The sequence below is a fragment of the Lissotriton helveticus genome, chromosome 2_1 (genome assembly GCF_964261635.1).
Source record: "Lissotriton helveticus chromosome 2_1, aLisHel1.1, whole genome shotgun sequence".
NCBI lineage: Eukaryota > Metazoa > Chordata > Amphibia > Caudata > Salamandridae > Lissotriton > Lissotriton helveticus.
Window position 1 is genome coordinate 1,801,375,579 of NC_136059.1, and position 25,002 is coordinate 1,801,400,580.

Below are 25,002 nucleotides of genomic sequence, written 5' to 3' on the forward strand. Positions count from 1 at the left end.
AAAGCCTTGTCTCTTTTTTCACACACTGCTTATAATAGCATCAATAATTTTATTTGTACAGTAATCTTAATACCAAATTTGCCATGATTACATTTTAAGATTTTAGAATATAAATAAGCTTCTTATACCATTCTTCTTGCGTGCCTGGAAATCTTCTATTACGTGTTCAATGTCGTTTGATGCATTCAGGCAGACACAATATGCAAATCGCTGCTTACAAAGATTACAGGAAGGTTTCAGCTTCACCCATGAAGCAGCATGACTTGCACTCATCCGGTAGAATAAGCAAACAGTAACAGCAGCAGACGGTGCTGGAGCCCACCCACTCTCGGTACATGTTTCGATTTGCAGAAGCATTTCTCTTCTCAAGTGCAAAACACAGAATATTACTTCGGGGTCAATGGTCGCAGAATCTTAGGAGATGCGCAAGCTACCATCTGCAAAAGCAGGGACTGATTTCCTAGTGTATTCAAAAAGAAGGCAATAAAAAAGATTTCGAATTAAAATAAAGTGCTGTAACAGCGTTTATGGTAATTTCCGCTCACCTATTTCGAAGACCGCTCGTAGGTAATTTAGTGCATCTTTATCTAAGCCAATATTGCCTCAGTGCTTTGGGAGTTTGAGGAGGATAAGATCTAAAATTGCTTCTTTTGTGCTACTCTCCAGGTTTATTATAATGTCCTGATAATATGCAATGTTCATTTTTCTCTTGTTTTAATAGACTTTTGCTGAGCGATTGTTGGGAAACTTCTCTCTCGCTGTGCCGATCTTCGTTGCCCTCTCCTGCTTCGGATCTATGAATGGAGGTATCTTTGCAGTCTCAAGGCAAGTGGGACTTTCTGTCTGCAGTTCAGCATTTCCAATGTGAAACAGATTTAACAAACGCTGGAAAATGGCGAAATGTGCATATCATCTTGTGCTATATCAAAAATCTGTGTGCCTGCGCTGGAGATCTGTTACTATGCGAGTACACTTTCTAAGGTACCTACATTTAACTTGGAACTTCTCCAAGTCAGTGCAGGAGCTGCAGACAACATAGGGGAATATTCACAAGAAAATACAGGAGCGCAGAGCTGTGCCAAATATTGCTGCCCCGCGCTCCGACATTTTCAAAACGCAGTGGTGCGCCGTATTCACAGGACTACGGCGCACCCCTTTGTTTCCCCCAGCACTTCTGGAAAAAAATCTACCTTGAGCCAGCGCAGGCACCCTACCGCCATGTTGCAAGGGTGCCTGCGCAGCAGGGACAATTATTTATGTGCAGAAAGAGATGCCTTCCTGCACATAAACAATAATGGTGATTTGCTCCTTCAATGTGTGCTTCAGGATAGCACACACATGAAAAGAGCAAAGAATGAAGAGAAATGAATAATTCTCCTCGTTGCGCCATTCTAACTCCTGGCATTCCATGGTGTTAGTTTTTGGCACTGCCACAGCCTTGTGAATCTGGGGCAGCGTCAAAAAGCAATGGGTGTTGGGGTGGAATGCCCACAGCAACACCCATGGCACGCCTCTTTGACTCAGAGGACTGCGGCGAAAAGGGACATATTTACAAGGTGGCGTTAAGCCATGCAAAATGGCTTAGGGTCACCTTGTAAATATGGAAAATGGTGTTGCGCCATCAGAGGGTCAATAAAAGTGACGCTCCTGTGGTGTTGAGAGCTTGTAAATATGCCCCATATTTTGGAAATAAATCAGTTATAGCTGCCTCTGTTTCTGAACTTAGCTCTGTGGGGCATATACTCTATCTATGAGAAATTCTGAGTTAAAGGTATTCACATTAGAAAACACAGTCACATTAAAACAGCAGCAAGGCTGTGACCTGCACAACTGCACACATTTACTATACGGCACATAGTAGTGGCTTCTTGGGAAGTAACCCTCTTCATGTACCTCAGTAAGTAGACACTGGACAGTATACAGATCATAAATACAAAGGTGCCTGAGTCACTCTGGGTTAGCAGACCTTACATCCATTGCTGGTGCTACACTGCTCTCTGCGTGACTTAAAGTTCGTAACTTATTGCCAGATGTAGATAATCAGCATTTACCGATTCTAAAATACCGAATTATACCGATTCTGTATTTTAGAACCGGTAAATGCTATGTAGGTATCCAATCGGTAAATTTGACTGAATCTGTAAAATTCGGTAAATACCGAATCGGTATTTACCGATTCGGTATTTCCCATTCATTCCTATGGGCCTTAAGGCCCATAGGAATGAATGGGAATTACCGAATCGGTAAATACTGATTCGGTAAAAGGGGGGAAACATTGAAGGGTGGCAGGGTGTCAATTTGACACCCTGTTGCACCCCTGAATTGTGTATGGGTGCACATGGCACTGTTATTATTTGCATACATTTGCATTTTTTAGGGTTTTCGAAATTTACCACCAACTTGTAGTTGGTGGTAAATAACGAATACTAAAATGGGAAAATAACTCATTTGAGTGCTCCCTACATATCAGGATTCGGTAATTTACCGAATGAGTATTTAAGAATTCGGTAATTTACCGTTTCCTTAAATTACCGATTCGGTAAAATACCGAATCCTTAATTTCCGCCCCTACATATGAAAAGGCTAATCCCGGTTGGTAACGGCCGAAATTCGTTAATTTCGGCCGTTACCGACCAGAATTAGGCTTCCTACATCTGGCCCTTAGTTTATTAAGAGCATAACCCATGAATAGAATATATAAAGACGAGATTAAGGTAGTTGATAATGAAAATATGATTTAAAATAAAGCTTTCTGCCAGCTGAGATTTGGATGGGAATATGTTTATAAACTTGCTTTATATTTTGATGATGGCATAATTGTGCGATGGTAAGTTCTTGAGACATAATGCTGAAGGTACAGCTATTTTGAACTTTTATCCATTTTTCATGGTATGTGTCTAGAAATGTTTTAGATTCACACTGCTTTAAATTCAGTATTTATGGGGTTTTGAAGGAGTGGAAGGTGCACCAGGTAAAGAGTCCAAATGCTAATAAGTAAGTCCTTAAAGTCCTTAAAGTTTCTTTTATTGTAGCAGTCACAACTGTCTGTGACTCATACTCTGAAAGCGGCACCTACCATTGACATCACGCAAATCCTGCTGAACATTCGGGCTAAAACTATTCCACTGAACCTTGACCATGGGGCTCTCAGATGGAATCGTCTCGGACTAAGCTTACAGCAATACATATTGGATTGACACTATTAAATAATTCTATTATAGACTGTTGTGACTGTTACACACGTGCTTGATTTAATATTGAGGAGTTCTCCATTTGTGATCCGGTCAATATACTCTCCCCATTTTATCTCAATAGGACCACTGTCTACCACCAATAAGGACCACTATAATTGACCTTTTCCGTCCTGGAACTCTGCCTGTGGGGTTCCAAAGGAATAACTGAGGTTTGATACATTTGTGATGCAAACTTGATAGGATCACTGCTAACCACTGCCCTGAAGAAGTTCTTGTGTTAAGAACGAAACGCGTTGGCTGATGTTTGACTGCATTTTTTACTACAAGAAATAAAAGAAACCTTAAGGGCTTACTTATTAGTGTTTGGACTCTTTGCCTGGTGCGCCTTCCACTCCTTCAAAATCCTTGTTCTGGTTTCCAGTCGAGTCAAACTGTGGCAGACTTCAGCGGTATTATGCACAGGACATTTATATTTGTGGAACGGGGACTGAGGTGCTGAACTAAGGGTCAGCCGCAGTAGTTGGAGTTTGTAATATCATTATTTATGTTGATAGCATTTTTTGAAAAATTAATAATTGCTTGCGCTGGCGCACTGTGTGCTGTTTAGTGGCAGTGCAGGCTTCCATGCACCACAGTGTACGAGTGCCTGCCTTACGGGCTGGGTTATTTTTTTGGGCATGATGGGACACTTTCGCAGAAAAACAACCCTTAGAGGCACATTCCCCTTCCTATGTGTGCTGCAAAATGCAGCTCACATGGAAAGTTAAGGTAAAGAGGAGAATAAGGATATTTCTCCTAGCTAGGCCTCTGTCAGTTAGGCGTACCATTTGGGAAAAAATCCAGTTTTACAAGTCTTTATCTGTGTCAAAATACATTGGTGGAGGCATGGGTACGCCCATGCTCCACCATTTAATTCCTACTTGATGCAAAGTAATGCAAAGATATGCTCTGTGTTGCAATACTTTGACTTTACTAAACCACTTGAAGCCACACAAAGTAGCTTTGCGTGGCATAGTATATGCCAAAATGAATTTTCATAGAGGCTGCGCTATAAAACCACAAGACAAAATTCATAGTAAATTTGGGCCCCAACGTACATAGGATGCATAGGGGATGTATAATGGGTACCTTCTGGAGACAAGTTTCTAAATAGCTCCAGGTCCACACAGTTGTATGTTTGGGCCATGATAAATGTTACACAATACGAGTTCTCTTCACAAACCTTTTAGGTCTGGCATTATCAAAGAGCTACTGATTTCACTAAAACGATATGCCTAATATAGTTACATGCAGAGGCAGTCAGAGAACCCTTTTCATCCATTGGTCATTATTGTTTCATTCACATTTGTCTTACGTCCACTACAGCATACAGCTATTGGCTAACTTCGCTGTGAGCTATGGTATTCTGCCCTTTCTCAAAGAGTACATACACCCATAAAGATTGTGCCAAGGACTACTATGGTATTGAGTGCATTTTGAAGCCAAAACATGTTTTGCTTTTAGTCAATGTGTTTTAAAAAAAAATATTTATGAGGCCCAGAAGCTTCCACAACAGTAAATTTTTGCCAAAAACATGTCAACTCAAAACAAACACCAGCAAAGACATAAGGCTATTGGTCAACCCTATCCATTGGCTTTGTTAATGCTTGTTTGACACGCGTTCAACATAGGTGAGCAAAAATTGAACTTTAGAGTACAAAGCCGAAGAGCCGGAGCTACGGATTCAAATTTGCCGTCTATCTATCTTTTGGAGCCTTTGTTTATTTTCAAAATGTATCTTTTAAATCAAGTTTGGAAAAATATGTGTACTTGTGCTTTTCATGTTGGTTGAGATTAGTGATTCGTAGGTGGGAAACAGTCTCTTGAATTATGGGAAATCATTGATCAATGCATGTACAACCAACAAAATCAATATTGATATACACCTCTGAATTTCTCTGGGGCACCCATGTAGGTACAAATATTCAAATTGAATTTCAAAGCTGCAGTCTAGAGCTCAAAATCGAATAAACATCCAAGTGCTGTGTACCAGTACGGCAAATGTGCAGATTAACTGAACTGGTTGGCTTTTGAACTACTTTGCGGAAATTATTTTTCTGTATAGTTTCACACCTTTTAGAAGGAAATCTTATTACTTTATCATGATGTAATCAGTGGAAGCACTCTGTCCCCTTTAAGGATGTACTAACACCTCACAATGCACAAGATATTCTTCTGGTGGAAAAGAGAGCGAGTCCAGAACAGTATACTAGACTTCTGTACTTGAAGTATTACAGACTACTACTGGCTACTGATTCAAGCATCTGCGAAAAGGAAGCCAGCGCTTTTCTTTCACTCAGAATCAAGCAATGAAGCGCCTACATTGTGCCCAATCATGAGCTAGCGCCGTGGTATCTTCAGGAGAGATACCACCACAACAGATTCCAACTCCCCTAGTTTTCTCGCTCCTTGAATTACCAGGCGTAGTAAAACCAAGGCATACATCCTCCTGCCAAAACCAGGCAGACTCCATGCCTGCCAAATGGCATGGTAAATAGGGAAGGCATGCAGATGTGGTAATTACCGGGTCCTGAAGTCAGGATGGCACTATAATGGCTGGGAGATTCTGCATGGCACCTGTAATTTTAGGTGCAGCGTTAACTGCCCACCATGACTGTGTAACGCGTGATCAAGCGCATACTCTGAATAATGGCCTTGCCTGGGTTTGGGTTAGCCCCTGTTCCTCATTATTCTGCAAAAATGCAGAGAGACTCCGAGATGGTGCATGTTGTACTTTTTAAATGTCCAAACAATTACCAATACTACTACTCCTAGTAAAATAACTACTAATATTACTACTACTACCAATAATAATAATATTAATCATTATCATTATCATAATAATAGTAGATGGAGTGTACTTTTATGGCGGGAACGATCCATCAATGAGTTACTCAACCTTTTCTCCAACAATGGAACTTTAATCAGTTTCAAGGGGCAGGGAGGTGATCAGAAATTTGTTGTGTATATATGTCCCCCTTAAGACACTGCACCCTGCAGAACGGCAGGGGTTCTTCTCACTTAAGAGGGGGCTACAGTGGTTCAGCCTAGGCCAACTGAAGAGCCCTGTGCTGTTTTGTAGTCCCGCAGTGGATGAAGCTAGTAAGAACTCATTTTAAATTCACTTAGGCATTCATTTAGGCATAATGAACCAAGTCTCATCAAATAATATATTTGGTCGTATCCAAGCTGAGCATAGTAATCCAGCAGCCATGTAAGCCTGAAAAAAATGTGGCTATCATCCATAGCCGCCTCGAAATCTATAACTAGTCATCAAAGGAGGTCATGCAGAGCTTGCATATATGAACATAAAAGAAGTTAGGAGACGTAAGTCCCTCAAAAGCACATTAAACCAGTGATGGAGCGAGATAGAAAACAAAATTTTGTTTAAACTCGTGAAGTCACATTTCCATAACATGAATAATAATATTAATGATTTGTGATTTGTCGTGCTAATACAACTTAGATTAAACTTTACACATGGGGGGACTAACATGTGTGCTCATAAACGTGCATAATTGTTGCATCTTTTTGTTCGTGCAAAATAATAAAATAATTTATTGTTTTCGTTTTTTTGTCATTACTAACTGCTGCAAACTTAAAAGAAGCATGTGCTTGTTTTGCTTTTCCTTGTCTGTGTGATGTCATTTCTACTATTCTAGGTGCATATAAGTCTCAAGGATTAACGGAGACTGGTAGATATAAACGCTGCTTTATTTGTTTGCATTGGCTAGGTAACATTTTGATTAATTGGGTGGGTTAATTAATTAGTAAATCTTGGGGTGGATACAGAATCTACATTATTTCTTACATTAATACTTTTCTTGTGTTTGTTTTATAATAGAAAACATAAGTTGTCTGCTTTTGGGCCTAGTCTGCCCGAGCTACAAAATGCTGAATTTTACTTCTGCAAAAGTGCTGAGACGCCCATTCTGAAATAAATTGTTCGTCAAAAGCTGCGTTCACAAAGCAAAAACTGACGTGCTATCATCATTCTGTCGGACATGGCCAAGGTCGAAAAAGAACATTTTGTCAGCCCTTAACTTGGCATCCGCGGAAGTCAATTGGAAGTCAATGGACGCAGCGAGAACGACTTTATACAAATGTTGCAATCCTAGGAAGCTCCTGGTCGCACTCGGAAGGGACAATGGTCTCTAAGAGAAAGTGACTTAATGGAAGTTTTGAAATGTGGGTGACATGTCATTTGTCACTCTCAGCCAATGGGACGTCGAAAATTTCTGAAAACTTTCCTTTGCGTAGTTTAGTTAGCATAGAAAGGTATAAAAAGTCATGCCCCTAGGGATGGGCTGGCTGCTGCTTTCTGACTTTCCGATGAGGGTGAAGTGCTGTCGGACTTTGCGTGGAGCACGTAAGAATCCTCAAAGAACTTTACTTTAATTTCCATTTATTTAGCTCAGTTAGGGACTTAGGTTTTAGAAATGCTAAACTTTATATATTCACTTTAATTTTGATTCACTTGCTTAAAATTGTATTTTACTTACGTTTCTTTACAATTATGCTTGCTTCAATGTTAATAAAATTCATTTATAAAACTATCAACTTATATACCATAATTTAGTAAATAAAATCTTACTTTTGACAAACAAGCTGGTCTTGGTTATTCAGGAGTGTAGGTTACTATTAGCTAGATCACGTCGCCAATGGTGGTCGTTTAAATGGTTAGGTTTTATTCTAATGACAATATTCTTTCCGCAGATGTATAAAATTGTATATAGTTTGTAGATAATGTGTATATAGATTTAATCTGACCACCTGATTCAGTAGGCCCAAAATATGTCAGGTTTATAAATGGGTCCAAATTTTAGTATAGAATTTTGTTTATAGGTTATGAAGTTGGGTAGCGTTGTTTATGATATATTTTCTATAGGCCGCTGGATCAATTCTCTGGTAGCAGAAATTGATGGTTGCTAAGGGTAACCAAGGTAATATGTTGGTTGCTAAGGGTTACTAAAACGTTATGGTATGGAAATAGGATCGATGTTTTAACACATGTTAAGTTCGTTTTTCGTGCTATCTGTAAGCTATACCGGTATAGATTGTGTGGCGAGAAATTAGTCACGCAAGCCATCTGTTCTGTTTGTAGTGATATCGCCGAGTATCACAAGAGGTATCGCCGTGTACCATAGTGTTGTCGCCGAGCAACACAGTTTTAGGGTTAGGTGTGAATCTTGTATAGTGAGGGTTTTCTAAGAAATTAAAGCAGCATGAGAATAGGGACAAAGCGCCTTCCATAAAACTCACTGTGATAATAGTATTAGTTATATCCGAGCTTGAGTGAAGGGTAAAATAGCGTCGGTACATGATTATCTATAAACAGGTTAGAGTCCTGTACGGGTACATGTTTCATATCTATAAACAGGTGAGAGCCCTGTACGGATAACGTCGTTATTTTGCTAACGGTGCATGATCTCTATAAACAGGTGAGAGTCCTGTACGGATTTCATGTGTGTTTGAAATTAGGGAATTTTCAGTGTGAAAGTGCGAGTTTGAATTGTATTTTATGTTCAAGTGGAACTCTTAGAACTTTCACTTCGCGGTGGGTTCAGAGCAAAGCGAGTTCATAATTATACGTGTTAGAAGGGTGGGGTAAGGGTTACTCTACTGACAATTGGATATTATCCTTAGTGTGAATAGCGCCGTCTATTCCGAAGTGTGGATACTTGAATGTATGTAAACTATCCTAAATAGTGAAACGAACAGATGTTGTCCTTATAGTCATTGTTAAGAATTAATTTACACTGAAAAGTGTTCTTAAAATGGCGCTGTGAAAAGATTTTGTGAAGGAGGGGTAAGCGCCAGGAGTGAGAAACGAGAAACCGCAGCTGCTGTGTACGTCACAGAGCCGCGCTGGGATTGGGTGACCTACGTCACAAGCTATATTCTGATTGGCTCTTGAGTCTCTGACGACCTGTGAGCTGATTGGTCCTTCAGAAAAACTCCAATTTTATTGGTTGAGCAGAAAAGTGACGTAGCTCAACTGTCATTGGCTTGTTGGTGTGTTTCGCGCACGGATTGGTTGTTTTGCGGAACATCCCGGAAATATTTTACGAACGATTTTGTGAATTAGATTTAACTCTTAAAAATGAGTTATCATTTTAAACATGTTGAGAAAAAGCCAACATTATTTCAGAAGTTTAAGAATTTATTTTCACCTGACAAGAAAATCGAAACGCGAGGTGGTAAACTACTTCATAAGTATAAAACACCTGCAGCGTATATGGAAGGTGAATATGGATATCATACTGTCTTATGGTTCGATAGTTGGAAACGCTATACTAAGAACGACGGTGTTTTAACTTGGCCTGATGATGGTTCATTTAATGTAAAAGTCTTGAGAAATTTACGAGAGAAAATGAACGCTCTTGTTCCGAAACCGAGACCAACTCAATTTGAAGCTTTAGTTGAGTGGGAAGACGAGATGTATCAGTTACAAAGAGAAGCTAGTGGAATTAAAAGACCTTCTAAAAATCCACCTTGGAGAAGAGAAACTCATGAAGATAGATTGCGAATGTGGAGACAGGGAAACATGAGTGAAGGATTGTATTTAATTCAGGAAATGGTAATGGGTACTCCTACAGGGAAATCTATGGAAAGTGAATCTGAGGATGCAGTTATGGAAGAAATATATACAACAGCTAGAAAGAATCAGCCTTTGAGACCTCCTAGATCATGGTCTACTCCGGTGGTTTCTACTGAAACTTCACCGAGTGCACCTCCAATTAATGAAGCTCCTAAACTTTATCCAAATAATTGTGAAATCATTGAAACTCCTAGAAGACCAGAATTTGATAATGCTCGAAATGAAGGTAGACATTTTACAATGGCTCCAAGGGCAAGAGAAGCTCCAAAAGATTATACAAGAGAGGCAAGAAATGTTGAAGATGTTGATTATAATGAATATTTAAGATCTAAAGAAGAATTAATAAAAAGAATGACAAAAGGCATGGAAGCTGTGACAGTTCCAGTAACAATTGGTCCTGTTCAACCTGTATTTGACCAAAAGGAAACAAACAAAACTGGATTAACTATTCCTTTAAATACAGAAATTCAAAAGGCTGCTGAAAAATTTTATTCAGATTTATCTGAAATAAACTCTTCTAAATCGAGAATGCCTGATTTAACCTTTAATGAGGATTTATCTCCAAAAACACCAATGGGTGCTATATCAGATATAGGGAGTCCTGAAGTCAGGGTAACCACACCAAAACTTGATGTGGCCAAATTAAAAGCGAATATCGAAGAATTAATAATTGGAACAATTGGTCCAGATAGTTTAAATTACTATCGAGATGATGAACTACTGTTCATTTGCAAAAGCATACAATGGAAAACAAAAAATAAATATGATCAACTAGAGGAACTAGCAGCTGAACTTGAAATTGATGTGAGCAAACAAAAGAATTTTGCAAAACATTACAGATTAGACTTTTCAGAAAGTGACATTGAGAGTTTGAACTCAATGGGAAGAATAGTTCATATAAAAGATTTGATTGTCTATATCAAAAAGCTAGGAGAACTAAATAAATGGAGAGTAAAATGGACGAAAAAGAAGGAAGATGAAAGATTGGAAAAATTGTCAAAACAATTTCCAATGAGAGAAATTGCAGGTGGAGGATATGTTCATGTCCCTTGGTCGAGACAGGACATTCTGTTATTTACAAATGACTTTCCGAAATTGAGGGAGAAACCAGTTGAGTGGTACAGGCAAGTCGATAGATTTATCAAGGTGTCAAAAGTTCTGTGGATTGATTTAGATGGATTTTTTGATATTGTCGTTCCATCTGATCTTTGGACAGAATGTAAAATATCGATTAGTTGGCCAAAAACAGAACCTGAGCGAATTAAAGAAACAGGTGCTCCAAATCCACTTGTAATGGATTTTTATGAAAAAGTAATTGTTTGGATGAAAAACAAAATTCCACCCAAAGAAGTCGATTGGGTTAAAATAGAAAGGACAGAACAGGAAACAAAAGAATCAGTTCATTCTTTTTATGAAAGACTACTGTTAATCTTTAAACAATACAGTGGTTATGAAAAACTAGACGAAAAAGACATGAGCCATTTTGTCTATAGATTTGTTTATGGACTAAAACCTGAAATTGGAGAAATGATCAGAAATAGTATTGTCGGATGGCAATCACTATCTGTAGATGATATTCTAAGAAAAGCTAAGTATTGCAGTGATGAAATAGAAGTAAAACAGAAGAAGCTCAAGGAGAAAGCCATGTGGGCTCAGGTAAAAGTGGCTGAGCAACAGATTGCCAGCATGGGTAATAAGAACACTAATTTTGTTCAAACTGGAAATACAAACCAGATACAAGGAAAGTTTAAAAATAATAATTTCCCAAAGAAATTTAGCCCAAAGATTGAGGAGTTGAAACAAAGATTACCTTGTTTTAATTGTGGCGAAATTGGACATTGGAGAGACGAGTGTCCTCATCCTCCTAAAAACTTAAAGAATCCCTTATTGAATCCACAGATGCAGAATGGTGTTGACCTGCAGCGACAGCTACAGATGCAACAGGGGTTAAACGAATTAAATATTCAGCGACAGTTGCAGCAACAGCAACAACAACAGGTGAATAATCGTCAAGACCAATTGCCACAACCACCTTTTCCGAATTGTGGGGGAGTTCAAAAATATAATCCAAACGTGGGATTTCAGGGAAGTGAACAGGTAATAAAACCACAAAAACAGCAAAAGCAGCAAAGGGTTCAAATGCAAAATGCTTCACAACAATTTTTATTAGCAGAAAGTCAAGACAGCGATTCTGATGATTATTGCTGACGGTGCCCGAGAGAGGAGGAAGAGTGTGTTGTTGGAGCCACTCTTGAGGTTGACCAGTCAGGTCCTTTTGTAAACGGGAAAGTTAATGATGTAGACATCACTTTTCTAGTGGACACTGGTGCTACCCGTTCTACTGTTAGATCAGTGGAAATTGAAAACCTACCTCTCTCTGGGGATACCATCCAAGTTGTCGGAGTAAGTAATCAGCAAATTAAAACTGACTTAACTGATCCAGTACCAGTTGAAATTGGAAATTACAGAGACAAACACAGATTTGTGGTTTGTAATAGTAGTCCAGTGAATCTATTGGGCAGAGACATCCTATGTAAAATGAATTGTAGAATATATTGTTCTCCTGATGGAGTTGAGTTACAAACAATGGAGGAAGATGGTTTATACAGAATGACAATGATGATGATGGAAGCAGAAGAAACAAAATTGTTTCCTGCATTTGAAGAAAAGGATTTACCTGAAGAACTCAAGGAAACAGTGAAATCTGAAATATGGGATTTTACTGGAAATGAGATGGGTCTGATGAAAAACGTAGATCCAGTAAAAATTACATTGAAACAGGGAATAGAATTTCCAAACATTCCACAATATAAAATGAAAACAGAAACAATTGAAAGTATTACACCTATAATTGAAAAATTAATCAAGCAAGGTGTATTAAAAGAAATGGAGAGTAGTCCTTGTAATTCACCAATTATGGGAGTTAAAAAGTCTAACGGAACATTTAGAATCGTACAAGATTTGAGAAAGGTTAATCAAATTGTCGTTCCATGTTGTCCTGTGGTTCCAAATCCAGCAGTAATTCTATTCCAGATTCCACATGATGCTGAATGGTATACAGTCATTGATCTTTGCAATGCATTCTTTACTGTTCCCTTACATCCAGATAGTTATGAAATCTTTGCTTTCAGATTCCAAGGTAAGACCCTCGGATGGTCAAGAATCCCTCAGGGCTATACAGAAAGTCCTTCAATCTTTAATGAATTGTTAAAAAGATCATTAGAAGACTTACCTGGTAGGTCTACGCTAGTGCAGTATATTGATGATTTGTTAATAGCTGCAAAAACAAGAGAAAATTGTGTAACAGACACAATAATTCTGTTAAATCGCCTTGCAGAAGAAGGACATAAAGTGTCCCCAACAAAACTACAGTTTTGCAAACAAGAAGTAAAATATCTTGGTCACAGAATTGCAAAGGGAAAAAGACAAGTAACAATAGAGAGAATAAAAATGATTCAAGCAATGTTACCACCAAGGACACAAAGACAAGTCAGAATGTTCTTGGGAATGGTTGGTTACTGTCGACAATGGATAAGTGGATTTTCAGTAATTGCAAAACCACTACAAAGACTGACAAAGTCAGATGTAAAAGATCCAATTATTCTCAATGATGCTGAGATGGATTCCTTTGAGAACCTGAAAAAGAGCTTATGCCAAGCTCCTGCTTTAGGTATGCCAAATTATGAGAAAGATTTTGAACTGTATTGCAGTGAGAGAGAAGGATGTGCATTATCTGTGTTAATTCAGAGACATGGAAATTTAAAGAAACCTATTGCATACTTCTCTGCAGTTCTTGATCCAATTGCAAAAGCATTACCAGGTTGCTTGAAAGCAGTTGCAGCTACAAGTATCAGCCTCGAACAAAGTGAGGGGATCATTATGGGATTTCCTGTGAAAGTTTTTGTGCCTCATTCAGTTGAAATATTGCTGACAAGAGGTAAGACTCAACATTTAACAAGTAGCAGATTGACAAAGTATGAGAAAATCATACTAGGAGCAGATAATGTTTCGATTTCAAGATGTTTAAATCTGAATCCTTCTACATTACTGCCTGATTCTGAAATTGTTGATGACATTGAAACAGAACATGAATGTTTAGATGTCATGGAATTCTGCACTAAACCAAGAAAAGACATCAAAGACAGACCTTTGTCTGAATCGGATTTTGTCTACTTTGTAGATGGGTCATGCTTAAGATCCGAAGGACGTGTCTTAAAAGCTTCATATTCAGTTTGTACAGTCGTAGATGTTGAAGAAGCATCATGTCTTGAAGGAGTTCGTTCAGCACAAGTGGCTGAATTAATTGCTTTAATTCGTGCATGTGAAATATCAAAGGATATAAGAGTTACCATCATTACTGATAGTCAGTATGGGTACGGAGTTGTGCATGATTATGGACAACTCTGGTCACAGAGAGGATACATGACATCAGCAGGATCACCAATTAAAAATGCAGTTTTCATTAGGAGATTAATTGAAGCAATTCAGTTGCCAAAAGAAATCGCCATTGTTAAGTGTGCAGCGCACACTAGAGGAACTGATTATATTTCCAAGGGAAATGCCTTCGCAGATGAAACAGCTAAATACTGCGCAAGGAAAAATTATTCTTACAATCGGGAGAGGAGTAAAGAAACTGATTCAAATTCATTAATGCTAACAACAGTTGTAGAAACATGGCATGAGATTAGAGATTTACAAAATGAAGCAGAAAATGAAGAAAAAGACTTGTGGTTAAGATCAGATTGTAGACCACGTGAAGAAGATGGAGTGTGGGTTTACAAAGATGGCAGAGTAGTCTTACCAAATTGCTTGATTGCTGACATGGCCAGATTATATCATGGTCCAGCACATCTGGGAAGAGATTCTATGGTTAGACTTTTCAGAGAAACATGGTTCAATACCAAGTTTAGAACTATTGCAGAATCTTTTTGTCAAAGGTGTTTGTCATGCCAACAAATGAATCCAAACAGAAAATCAGTGGTGGAGACAGGAATAATTGGTCGAGAGGGTGGTCCCTTTACCAGGTTACAAATGGATTTCATTGAAATGCCCTTACACAATTGTTTGAAATATGTGCTTGTAATTGTTTGCTTATTTTCAAGATGGGTAGAGGCTTTCCCTACACGACATTGTGATTCAATTACAGTGGCAAAACTAATGCTCAGAGAAATCATCCCAAGGTACGGTTTTCCAGTCACTATTGAGAGTGATGGAGGAAGCCATTTTGATAACAAACTAATGAAGTTAATTTGCGAAGCTTTGAGCATTGAGCAGAAAATACACTGTGCATACAGACCAGAGGCATCAGGAGTGGTTGAACAAATAAATGGAACAATTAAAAACAGAATTGGAAAAATGTGTCTTGAAACAGGTGTAAAGTGGACTGATGCTCTTCCACTTGTTTTGATGTCATTAAGAAGTACACCAGATAAAAAGACAGGTTTGAGTCCTCATGAAATTTTAATGGGAAGAGTTATGAGGCAAGCTTTTGTACCTGTAAGTAAACTGTTGAGCATAAATGACAGTGCTATTTTGGATTACTGTAAAAGGTTATCTGATATGGTAACTTCTGTGTCTAATCAGGTGGGAACTGAAGCACAATCAGATGAAAAGGTTTTGACACATGATCTGAGACCTGGCGATTGGGTCAGAACGAAAGTACATCGGAGAAGGAATTGTCTAGCTCCTAGATGGCAGAAACCTAGGCAGATAATTTTGATCACTACTAATGCTGTAAAATGCAGAGGATTGAAACGCTGGATTCATCCTAGTCATACTATTCCAGTACCAACTCCTGAGAGTTCTGATGTTGAAAGTGATACCACAGATGATTCTGATTCTGAAGCAGAAGGCGAAACAGAAGGTGAAATAAATCCAGATTCTGAAGATCGACAAGAAAGTCGACATCTGGAAACTGTGCCAGTGAATGGAAATTTGACAAGAAAAGACTTAGAAATCATTGAAATAGATTCTGAAGGTGAAGAGAATCTGTTAAAAGGAAAGATAACTGAGGATTCGGTTGTCTCTATTGAAGACAAAGAAGCAGAACAAAAAGAAGTTTCAGACCAGGAGAGTATCGAAAGGCAGAGAACAAACTCTGAAGTAAGGGACAGAAATCCGAAATCTGGGAAGTTGGGGGTAATTGAGGAAGAGGAGGAAGACGAATTACCGAGTACCAGTGATGGAAGACAAAGTGAAGTTCCTGAAGGAGTGAAATTGCCGAATAGAGAAGTTCCTGAGTCAATTGAAATTTCAGACTACGAAACTGAAGAAAGTGACGTGGAAGGGGAAAGTGAAAACAGAAAGAAAAGGACTTGGAAGTCAGAATCAAATAATTCTGAACCAAAGAAGAAGTACGTGAGAAAAGCAGACTACTGGCCTGGTGGAAGATTGAGAGTCAGATTGATCAAGAAGCCAAAAGAACAAGTTGAAGAAATCAGTAGTCAAAAGAGTCCTGGAAAAGAAGTTGGAGTTGGAAGAAAAATTGAAGTGATATCGAAAAAAGGGAAGAGAATAGTAAGACCAAACCAAAAATACAAGTCTCCTGAGTGGACTTACTTAGTAATTCCACCTGTTATTGACATATATGATAGTAGTGAAGAAGAAAACGAAATCCAAGAAATTAGTGACAATGATTGAAGTACAGAAATATTAAATTGGCAAAAGGCTGAAGAAAATTTGTTAGTTGACACAAGGTCGAAGAAAAACTGTTTAGTTGAAGAAAACTTATGTAAGACATAAGGTCGAAGAAATCTTGTCTAGGGTTTTAAAAAAAAAAAAAAAAAAAAAAAAAAATATTTTAAAAGGGGGGTGTAAATATAAATTTAGAATTTTAACATTTATTTTTATTTTTTGAGGCTAAAATTAACCAAAAATGCCTTATGTTAAGGAGAGCACTTCAAAGTGTTCTGTTTTTAAAAGATGCTGTAAGATGACTCTGGTGTGTCTGCTCATTTTAATTCTGCTCTGGTTGGTTTTAGCTGTGATTATTCCTTTGGAGATGAATAGAGAATTACACAAAGTTAACATAACAAGCAAAGCTCTGGTTAGCCAAACTAAACATAGTGCGTCTGCAAAAGTTATTGATCATCAGCCTAACATTCATCAAGATAAATCAATTGGTGATTTTTCAAGTAATACATTCACAAAGCTATTGAGTGAATATGTTAAGGTAATGGATGCAAAAGACTGTTACGTCTGCGTTAAGTTACCTGCTTCTGTTTCTGAGGGAGTAACATATAATATGCTTCCTCTCACTTATGCTGTAACATGTAGTGTGTTAACTAGTTTATTTTATCAAACTGGACGTTTAGAATATTACTATTCAAATTATGATGAAATTTTTGCAAATAGTAAGATTGATAATACTTTAAATAAGCATAAGAAAGCAAAGCAAATGAGAGAATTTTTCCTTGTTACTAACGAACTTACTTATGAGTATGCTTATAAAAATAATCTAACTTGCAAATTAAGTGCTGAAGGAAAGAAATTTCTGAATATGGTTGAGGAGAGAAGAGCAATTTATAAGAGGAATGAATTAGTCAAGCAGACTAAGTCAAGTTTCTGGCAGAAAGAGGATGAGAAGTTAAATGGCAAAACGCTTGAAAATATTGCAATTCACATAGACAAACCAGTTAGTGGAAAGCTTTGCATTAGAAGAGATAATACACTTTTTGATAATTATTTTGTAGGTGCAAGTAACTGTGAAGATACTTATCAGATTTTGGGAGGTTGGGGATTCAAAGGTGGAAAAGATCCTATCTTTCCTCGGATTTATTTTGTTTGTGGTGACAAAGCCTACTACAACCTTCCAGACCACTGGTATGGAACTTGTTATGTAGGAATTGTTTTTCCTAAAGTGTTTCATGTTGACAGAGATTCAGAAGGATTGTTTAAAATTCATAATTATGTAAATAGAGTTAAAAGAGAAACTTTTACTGAAGTTCTGGGAGATATTTTTCAAGCAGTAATACCTTTTGTTGGTATAACCCTAAATGCAGGGAGAATCAGAAAATTGTCCACTATAGTTGATAGATTATCAACTGACACAGCTGATGGGTTTCAATTAGTGAATGTTGAAGTTATTGCAATTAGATCCATGGTAATTCAAGACCGCCTTGCTTTAGACATACTCCTAGCAAAAGAGGGAGGAGTCTGTGGCATTTTACATGTACAACATTGTTGTACATATATACCTGACGAAAGTAAGAATATTGAAATGTACATTAAGAATATTACACAAATGCATTCAGAGATAATTCCTTTAGAAGAAGAAGATTTTACAGGGAAACTTTCAAAAAGGTTTCAAGCAATTAAAAACTGGTTTCATGATATTGGAAGTTCAATTCTTGGCAAGATTTTGGCACCTTTGATTATAATAGTATTCATTTTTATTTTGACCAAAATAGGTTGTTTGTTACATAAAAGAAAGAAACAGTTGAAAGAAAAGAAAAGAATCTATAAACTTAGAAAAGAAGAAGAAAGGGAGATCGAATTACAGGAGTTACATAGAGAGCGTTATGCTAATTCCAAAGATTATGCAGAAACAGACTTTTAGGTTTACTGATACAAATGAATTTGAATCGATTTCTTAGAAATTTAAATTATCAAAATTTTGAGTGCTGGTGTGGTGATTTGTTAATCACCAGATGAGGGAGTTGATGGAGCGAGATAGAAAACAAAATTTTGTTTAAACTCGTGAAGTCACATTTCCATAACATGAATAATAATATTAATGATTTGTGATTTGTCGTGCTAATACAACTTAGATTAAACTTTACACATGGGGGGACTAACATGTGTGCTCATAAACGTGCATAATTGTTGCATCTTTTTGTTCGTGCAAAATAATAAAATAATTTATTGTTTTCGTTTTTTTGTCATTACTAACTGCTGCAAACTTAAAAGAAGCATGTGCTTGTTTTGCTTTTCCTTGTCTGTGTGATGTCATTTCTACTATTCTAGGTGCATATAAGTCTCAAGGATTAACGGAGACTGGTAGATATAAACGCTGCTTTATTTGTTTGCATTGGCTAGGTAACATTTTGATTAATTGGGTGGGTTAATTAATTAGTAAATCTTGGGGTGGATACAGAATCTACATTATTTCTTACATTAATACTTTTCTTGTGTTTGTTTTATAATAGAAAACATAAGTTGTCTGCTTTTGGGCCTAGTCTGCCCGAGCTACAAAATGCTGAATTTTACTTCTGCAAAAGTGCTGAGACGCCCATTCTGAAATAAATTGTTCATCAAAAGCTGCGTTCACAAAGCAAAAACTGACGTGCTATCATCATTCTGTCGGACATGGCCAAGGTCGAAAAAGAACATTTTGTCAGCCCTTAACTTGGCATCCGCGGAAGTCAATTGGAAGTCAATGGACGCAGCGAGAACGACTTTATACAAATGTTGCAATCCTAGGAAGCTCCTGGTCGCACTCGGAAGGGACAATGGTCTCTAAGAGAAAGTGACTTAATGGAAGTTTTGAAATGTGGGTGACATGTCATTTGTCACTCTCAGCCAATGGGACGTCGAAAATTTCTGAAAACTTTCCTTTGCGTAGTTTAGTTAGCATAGAAAGGTATAAAAAGTCATGCCCCTAGGGATGGGCTGGCTGCTGCTTTCTGACTTTCCGATGAGGGTGAAGTGCTGTCGGACTTTGCGTGGAGCACGTAAGAATCCTCAAAGAACTTTACTTTAATTTCCATTTATTTAGCTCAGTTAGGGACTTAGGTTTTAGAAATGCTAAACTTTATATATTCACTTTAATTTTGATTCACTTGCTTAAAATTGTATTTTACTTACGTTTCTTTACAATTATGCTTGCTTCAATGTTAATAAAATTCATTTATAAAACTATCAACTTATATACCATAATTTAGTAAATAAAATCTTACTTTTGACAAACAAGCTGGTCTTGGTTATTCAGGAGTGTAGGTTACTATTAGCTAGATCACGTCGCCAATGGTGGTCGTTTAAATGGTTAGGTTTTATTCTAATGACAATATTCTTTCCGCAGATGTATAAAATTGTATATAGTTTGTAGATAATGTGTATATAGATTTAATCTGACCACCTGATTCAGTAGGCCCAAAATATGTCAGGTTTATAAATGGGTCCAAATTTTAGTATAGAATTTTGTTTATAGGTTATGAAGTTGGGTAGCGTTGTTTATGATATATTTTCTATAGGCCGCTGGATCACCAGGAATAGACTTTCTGGTCCCAATTCTAAAAAAGAAAAACCTACATTTTCACCCATGATTCTCTGAAATCGTAGTGTGTGGCTATACAAGTCTTAGAAATTCACAAATGTTTTAAGAAGTTTTCCTGAAACGCTAACGTTCACAGGTTTCCAGGGTTTTTTCAGTAAAATGTATGGACATTCTTTCCAGCTGACTACATTTACGCATGCATATGTATTGATCTGAAAAGCAACATTTCCACATTTTTAAAGATAAAATAATTTTCCATGGGGTGAAACATTCCTGTCTATCCCACCATCTGTGGGGTGCTTTGATAGAAACAGAGTCTTGCCAAAAGTAAATTTCCAAACTTTTCCAATACGGCAGGGGCCAGTGAGGAGTTTGTAAATGTTCACAAATGTGGAAGTTTCTCTTGCACGTGGTTCACTACTTGATGGGACCATCTCTTGGCAGTATAAACTTTGAAGGAAATGAACCCAGTCCACAATTAAACAAATACATTAATGCCCATAAGCCCCCCATACTGTCAGAAACATCTATTTACATCTGCTGAGCAGCCACAATCGGATACCTGGGAGGTGTAAATGAATTTACTAATGCATAATTGTACAATAGTACTGCACACAATTACACAATAATAAGGGGTGATGAGTGAGGTTAAAGGGTTGATGATTGAGGTTAAAGATGTAGTTTGGCTTTAGAGTTAAAGCATGCCTGCAAACTCATGAGGATTTCCAAAGCTAAGTCCGCTCAAACTCTTTCCCACCCTGGAATTGGTCAGAGATTTTCTCCTGCAAAAGAGCTGGGGTAGCTCTCTTTCCAAAGTGCAATAGGGAATGGGGCACCCTTAAGGTTTGTAGAACTATGCAGATGGAGTTGCTCCTTAAAATGTCTATTTGCACTGTAGGCTGCAATTTCCCAAGGTGGAACTTTAGCATGCATGTATCCCCGCACTGGATTTATAGAAGACATTGCATGAAATTGACAGCATTATGCTTGGAAAGTTATGACATTCTACTGGGAATGATTTTGAATTTCCAAAAGTACTGTTTTTACGCATAGGCTTGGCAGTATGTGTCTGTTGAAAGTATACATATTTTCACTGTGAATAGGGTCCAGCTGGTTGAAGTAGATAGGCCTCTGAATTCTAACACTCTCCTTCTATATATAAAGCCTGCCATTAAGCAGCTCTTGCTGGAACAAAATGTACTTTAACTCACCAAAATGCAGAGACAGGAAAAATGAAATCACACTCCTTTAGAGTTTAGAAAACATCACAATTGATGCCTAACTCACCCTTAGACTTTTAACAGCCTCCAAGTCACTGTTCAAAGGCTTTGTGAAGACAAGAGTGGACAATTCTAAAAACAAAAAACATGTTTAGTACATATCTGCTTAAATGTAAGGTCTGTTTGATTTGGGTGCTTCCACAAAAAGAAGAATGCTTGAATTGCAGTTTTTGCAAGATGGGCAATCTCTCAATGCAGCATGCCTGAGTTGGTTACAGTAAGAAGCTAATGATCAAGGCTACACGTCTATCTGTTTGCTATAAAAATCACACCAAAGGCACACATTTATTGTGAAGAGTATAAAGCCAATAGTCATTCAAGGCCTATAATAAAACCTCTCCACCCAGCCCCGCTGTGAACTAGAAAAAAATATATATTTTTTAAAGATAGATACAGCCAACTTGGCCAATATATTTGAATAATGTAGGTACAGAAGATGTAAGAACAGAGTCAGCAACAGAGGGGAAAGGCAAAACTTGTAACTCACATCATCAAACCTGACATCCTCCTCCTCAAGACCCTGCCCAGCCCAGATACCTCCCTTCAACACCTGACCCCCCCAGAAAAAATAGTAACCCCCTAACCGACATGTGGTTGAAGAGGAGAAAGAAAAAAGACCAGACGGGGGCGGAAGAAGGGGGGGAAAAACGGGGTCACGGTCTGTGTCTAAGTCTATCTGTTCTTGTTCTTATTCTTCCTTAACTCTGCCCTTTTCTTGAATTAATTTCATTTAAATTTTCTTGAGCTTTTATTTCTGACATAAAAACCTGTGAAGAGCCTCCCATAATGATTTTCAACTTTGCGGGGTTCATGAGAAAAACTTGTGCACCCAGGTGCTGAAAAAGGGAAATTAATTGGTGAAGACGGCATTTGAGCTCCACGGTAGAATGACAAAAGTCAGGTTTTGCAAAATAGGAAACTCCCTCAAAGCTTTTTTGAGAGTTCGGTCTGGCATGCTCAAAAACCATTTGTCTTAACAGAAAGTTTCCCCCCAAAAAACAGGAAAGCTCTAGGCTCCTCCCCGCTGTTGGTAGGCTGTTTCTTCAGGGTGAAGGGTAAGCGGTGTGCCCGCTGGATCTCATGATCCCAGTTCCACTCCACATGTTCAGGGAAATCTGCCTTCAGAAGCTTCACTATGTACCGGTGAGGATCTTCCCCGTCCTCCCCTTCAGGGATCCCCAGCAGATGGAGATTATTTTGTCGCTCTCTATTCTCCTGATCCTTGATTTTCCACATGAAGTCTGTCATGTTTGCACCTTGAGGGGAGCACTGGCCTTTAAGAGAAGTGACTTCAGCCTCCAAGCTTTCAGTGCGACTTTCCCCCATAGTTACTTGATCTCCAATGTCTGAGCAAACTTTGTTCAGCTTTCTGAGCCCCCCTTGAAGTTTTTGGGCTGCTCCTTTAGCTTGCATATTGTCCATCCAAACCTCCTCCTGGAACTGTTTTATTGACAAAATTTTAGCCGACAAGGAAGGTTCTTCAGGGCAGCCGGCTGTGCTTTTCACATTTCCAGAGCCGGAGAACTTGTTAGGCTCTTTGCAATAGGGGGACATGATTTGTAATCAAGAATAATCCCATTTTAATTGATTATGCTTTTCAAATGATCTCTTCTCTTTTTTTTGCTTATTTGAGACCCTTTTCTGGCATTAGACTGTAACAGTTTCTTTGGAGAAATGACTGGTGTCAGATTGATCCCTATCTCTTGATGTAATTCAGCTCCCTTCATCCGCAATATCAGAGCCATCCAATACGGAAAAGAAATGTTTGCCTACTGGTCCTGGGGACAGGTTTCCTTGTAAGCCAGAATCAGTAGTATTTTGGTTTACACTGGCAGCATGAGCAGTGCCAATTAGTAAAGGAGAAACGTTACCCTGAGCATCTGAACAGACCCGTGCACGCATCTGTGTGGTCATCCACCATCCATACAGGCCTCTACATCGGAGCTGGGACTTACCTGTCCTTTCACTCCACACCCTCAACCTAAACAGCATCGGCCGTCTCTTCATGCCATTTGACAACCCTCCGGACCTACACTCCGGCGTTGCGACTCCCTACCACATTTGTTTTACAGCCCTGATGAGTCACATCAAGTACACGGTGTGACGAAACACGTGTCCGCTGGCAATTATTGTTTGTACTGATCCAGATTGATTGATAAATCTTTATCATTGGCATCACCTCGAGTCTGACCATCATTTATCCATATGAACATTATCGTTGCAATGCGGTTCTGACACTAGTACCTATTTTCCTTTGATAAGTGTGCACGGGACTTTGTTTTCTAGTAAAGGAGAAACAGCCTCCGAGCCTTCTTCAATTAAAATATTTTGATTGCTAAAGTCAGCTGTTTGTATTGGTTCAAGGGATTTAGTAAAGTTAGTGCCCTTCTGCACCTCCAAATTTGATATCCTGCTACAATATTCCCATCAAATCCCTAGTCTGATTCAGCACCCTAAAACATAGATTGTTACAGCTATTGAGGTACCTAAAATGTATATCCTGCAATACTGGAGGCAATGTTCTCACCCAAATCATGAGAAATGGCTATATGATAGGTCGACACTAGCAACCCAAAATGGCATACTTTAACGGCAGCAAGGGCAGCAACACATCTTTGATGCAATATGGAATTCATTCCTTTTTGGCCTGGACATGAGCTTACCTATTTTTTTATGTTTGATCATACTGTTTGATGGCACTAGTTGGTTAACCACAGTATAAATTCTGAATGTTCGGATGGGACTATAGCACGGTTATTTCTTATTCTTTAGTTTACTTAGACTTTTCCATCATCTGTCTTTTCTTGAAAATCATAGAATAATATGAGTCAGATAAGGTAGGGTAGGCATGATCTTCTTTGTTATTATGTGACATTGCATCAAATATAGTGTTTTATACCAAAACGTCTTTAAGAAAGAATTGATTTACAAAATATCACCCTGGTCAAAATGTGTTACCTGGCGTGGAACTTGACTACAGCAAGGGTGTTCAATGGAAAGAGAAACCTAATTGGACAGTCAGTATTTGTGATTTGAAGAAAGTACCTTGGTATTTTTAATAATGACAGTGAACACATTCTGCTCATCCAAGAGTCCACCCAAAATGTAGGCCTTCCAATTAAACATTCTACAGAGCATAGATGACAGGTGCTATTCTGCTTTGATCTTAACTAGTGTAAAGTTTTATTCTTTAAGGAGTCTGGATCACCTCATTGACTCTGTTTAAAGGCTGAGCTGTTGGCAAGGACAACAAGTAATGGAGCAGCCTAGGTACAAATGCAAGATGTTGTCCCGTGCTTGTTATTTCACTGCAATGGACATCGGTCTCTTTTGGGGAGTCAGGTTTTCGATGTCAGGCAAGTATATGACTCCTGCGTTGGACAAGAAATAATTTGCTTTTAGATAAGGCACTCGATGTAGATTGGTATTCAAAATATTAAGGATTTTGTGCCATCAGGGTTGGTCTGGGTAGAGCTAGAAGTGGGAATCTGGTGGGTGTAAGCTTCTCTGCTACTTGTAGCCTTGCAATTATCTCATGCAGAATAGATGCAAATTTTTATGGGGCCTTCCGTGCATGCCTAGGCTTGAAAATTGTCAACAGCCTCCTGTCTCCTGTGCATTAGTATCACAACAGACTGACCAGTGGCGGCACTTCGGCTAAGGCAGAGGAGCGTC

General features: G+C 38.3%; 1 protein-coding gene across 1 annotated transcript in view; it reads left to right on the forward strand.

Moving 5' to 3' along the window:
- LOC144818900 (cystine/glutamate transporter-like) overlaps positions 1-25,002 on the forward strand; it is an 868,430-nt gene that overhangs the window by 698,911 nt on the left and 144,517 nt on the right. The window contains exon 8 of the mRNA XM_078676760.1: positions 722-825. Coding sequence (XP_078532886.1) covers positions 722-825 — 104 coding nt within the window. The remainder of the gene's footprint in view (positions 1-721; positions 826-25,002) is intronic.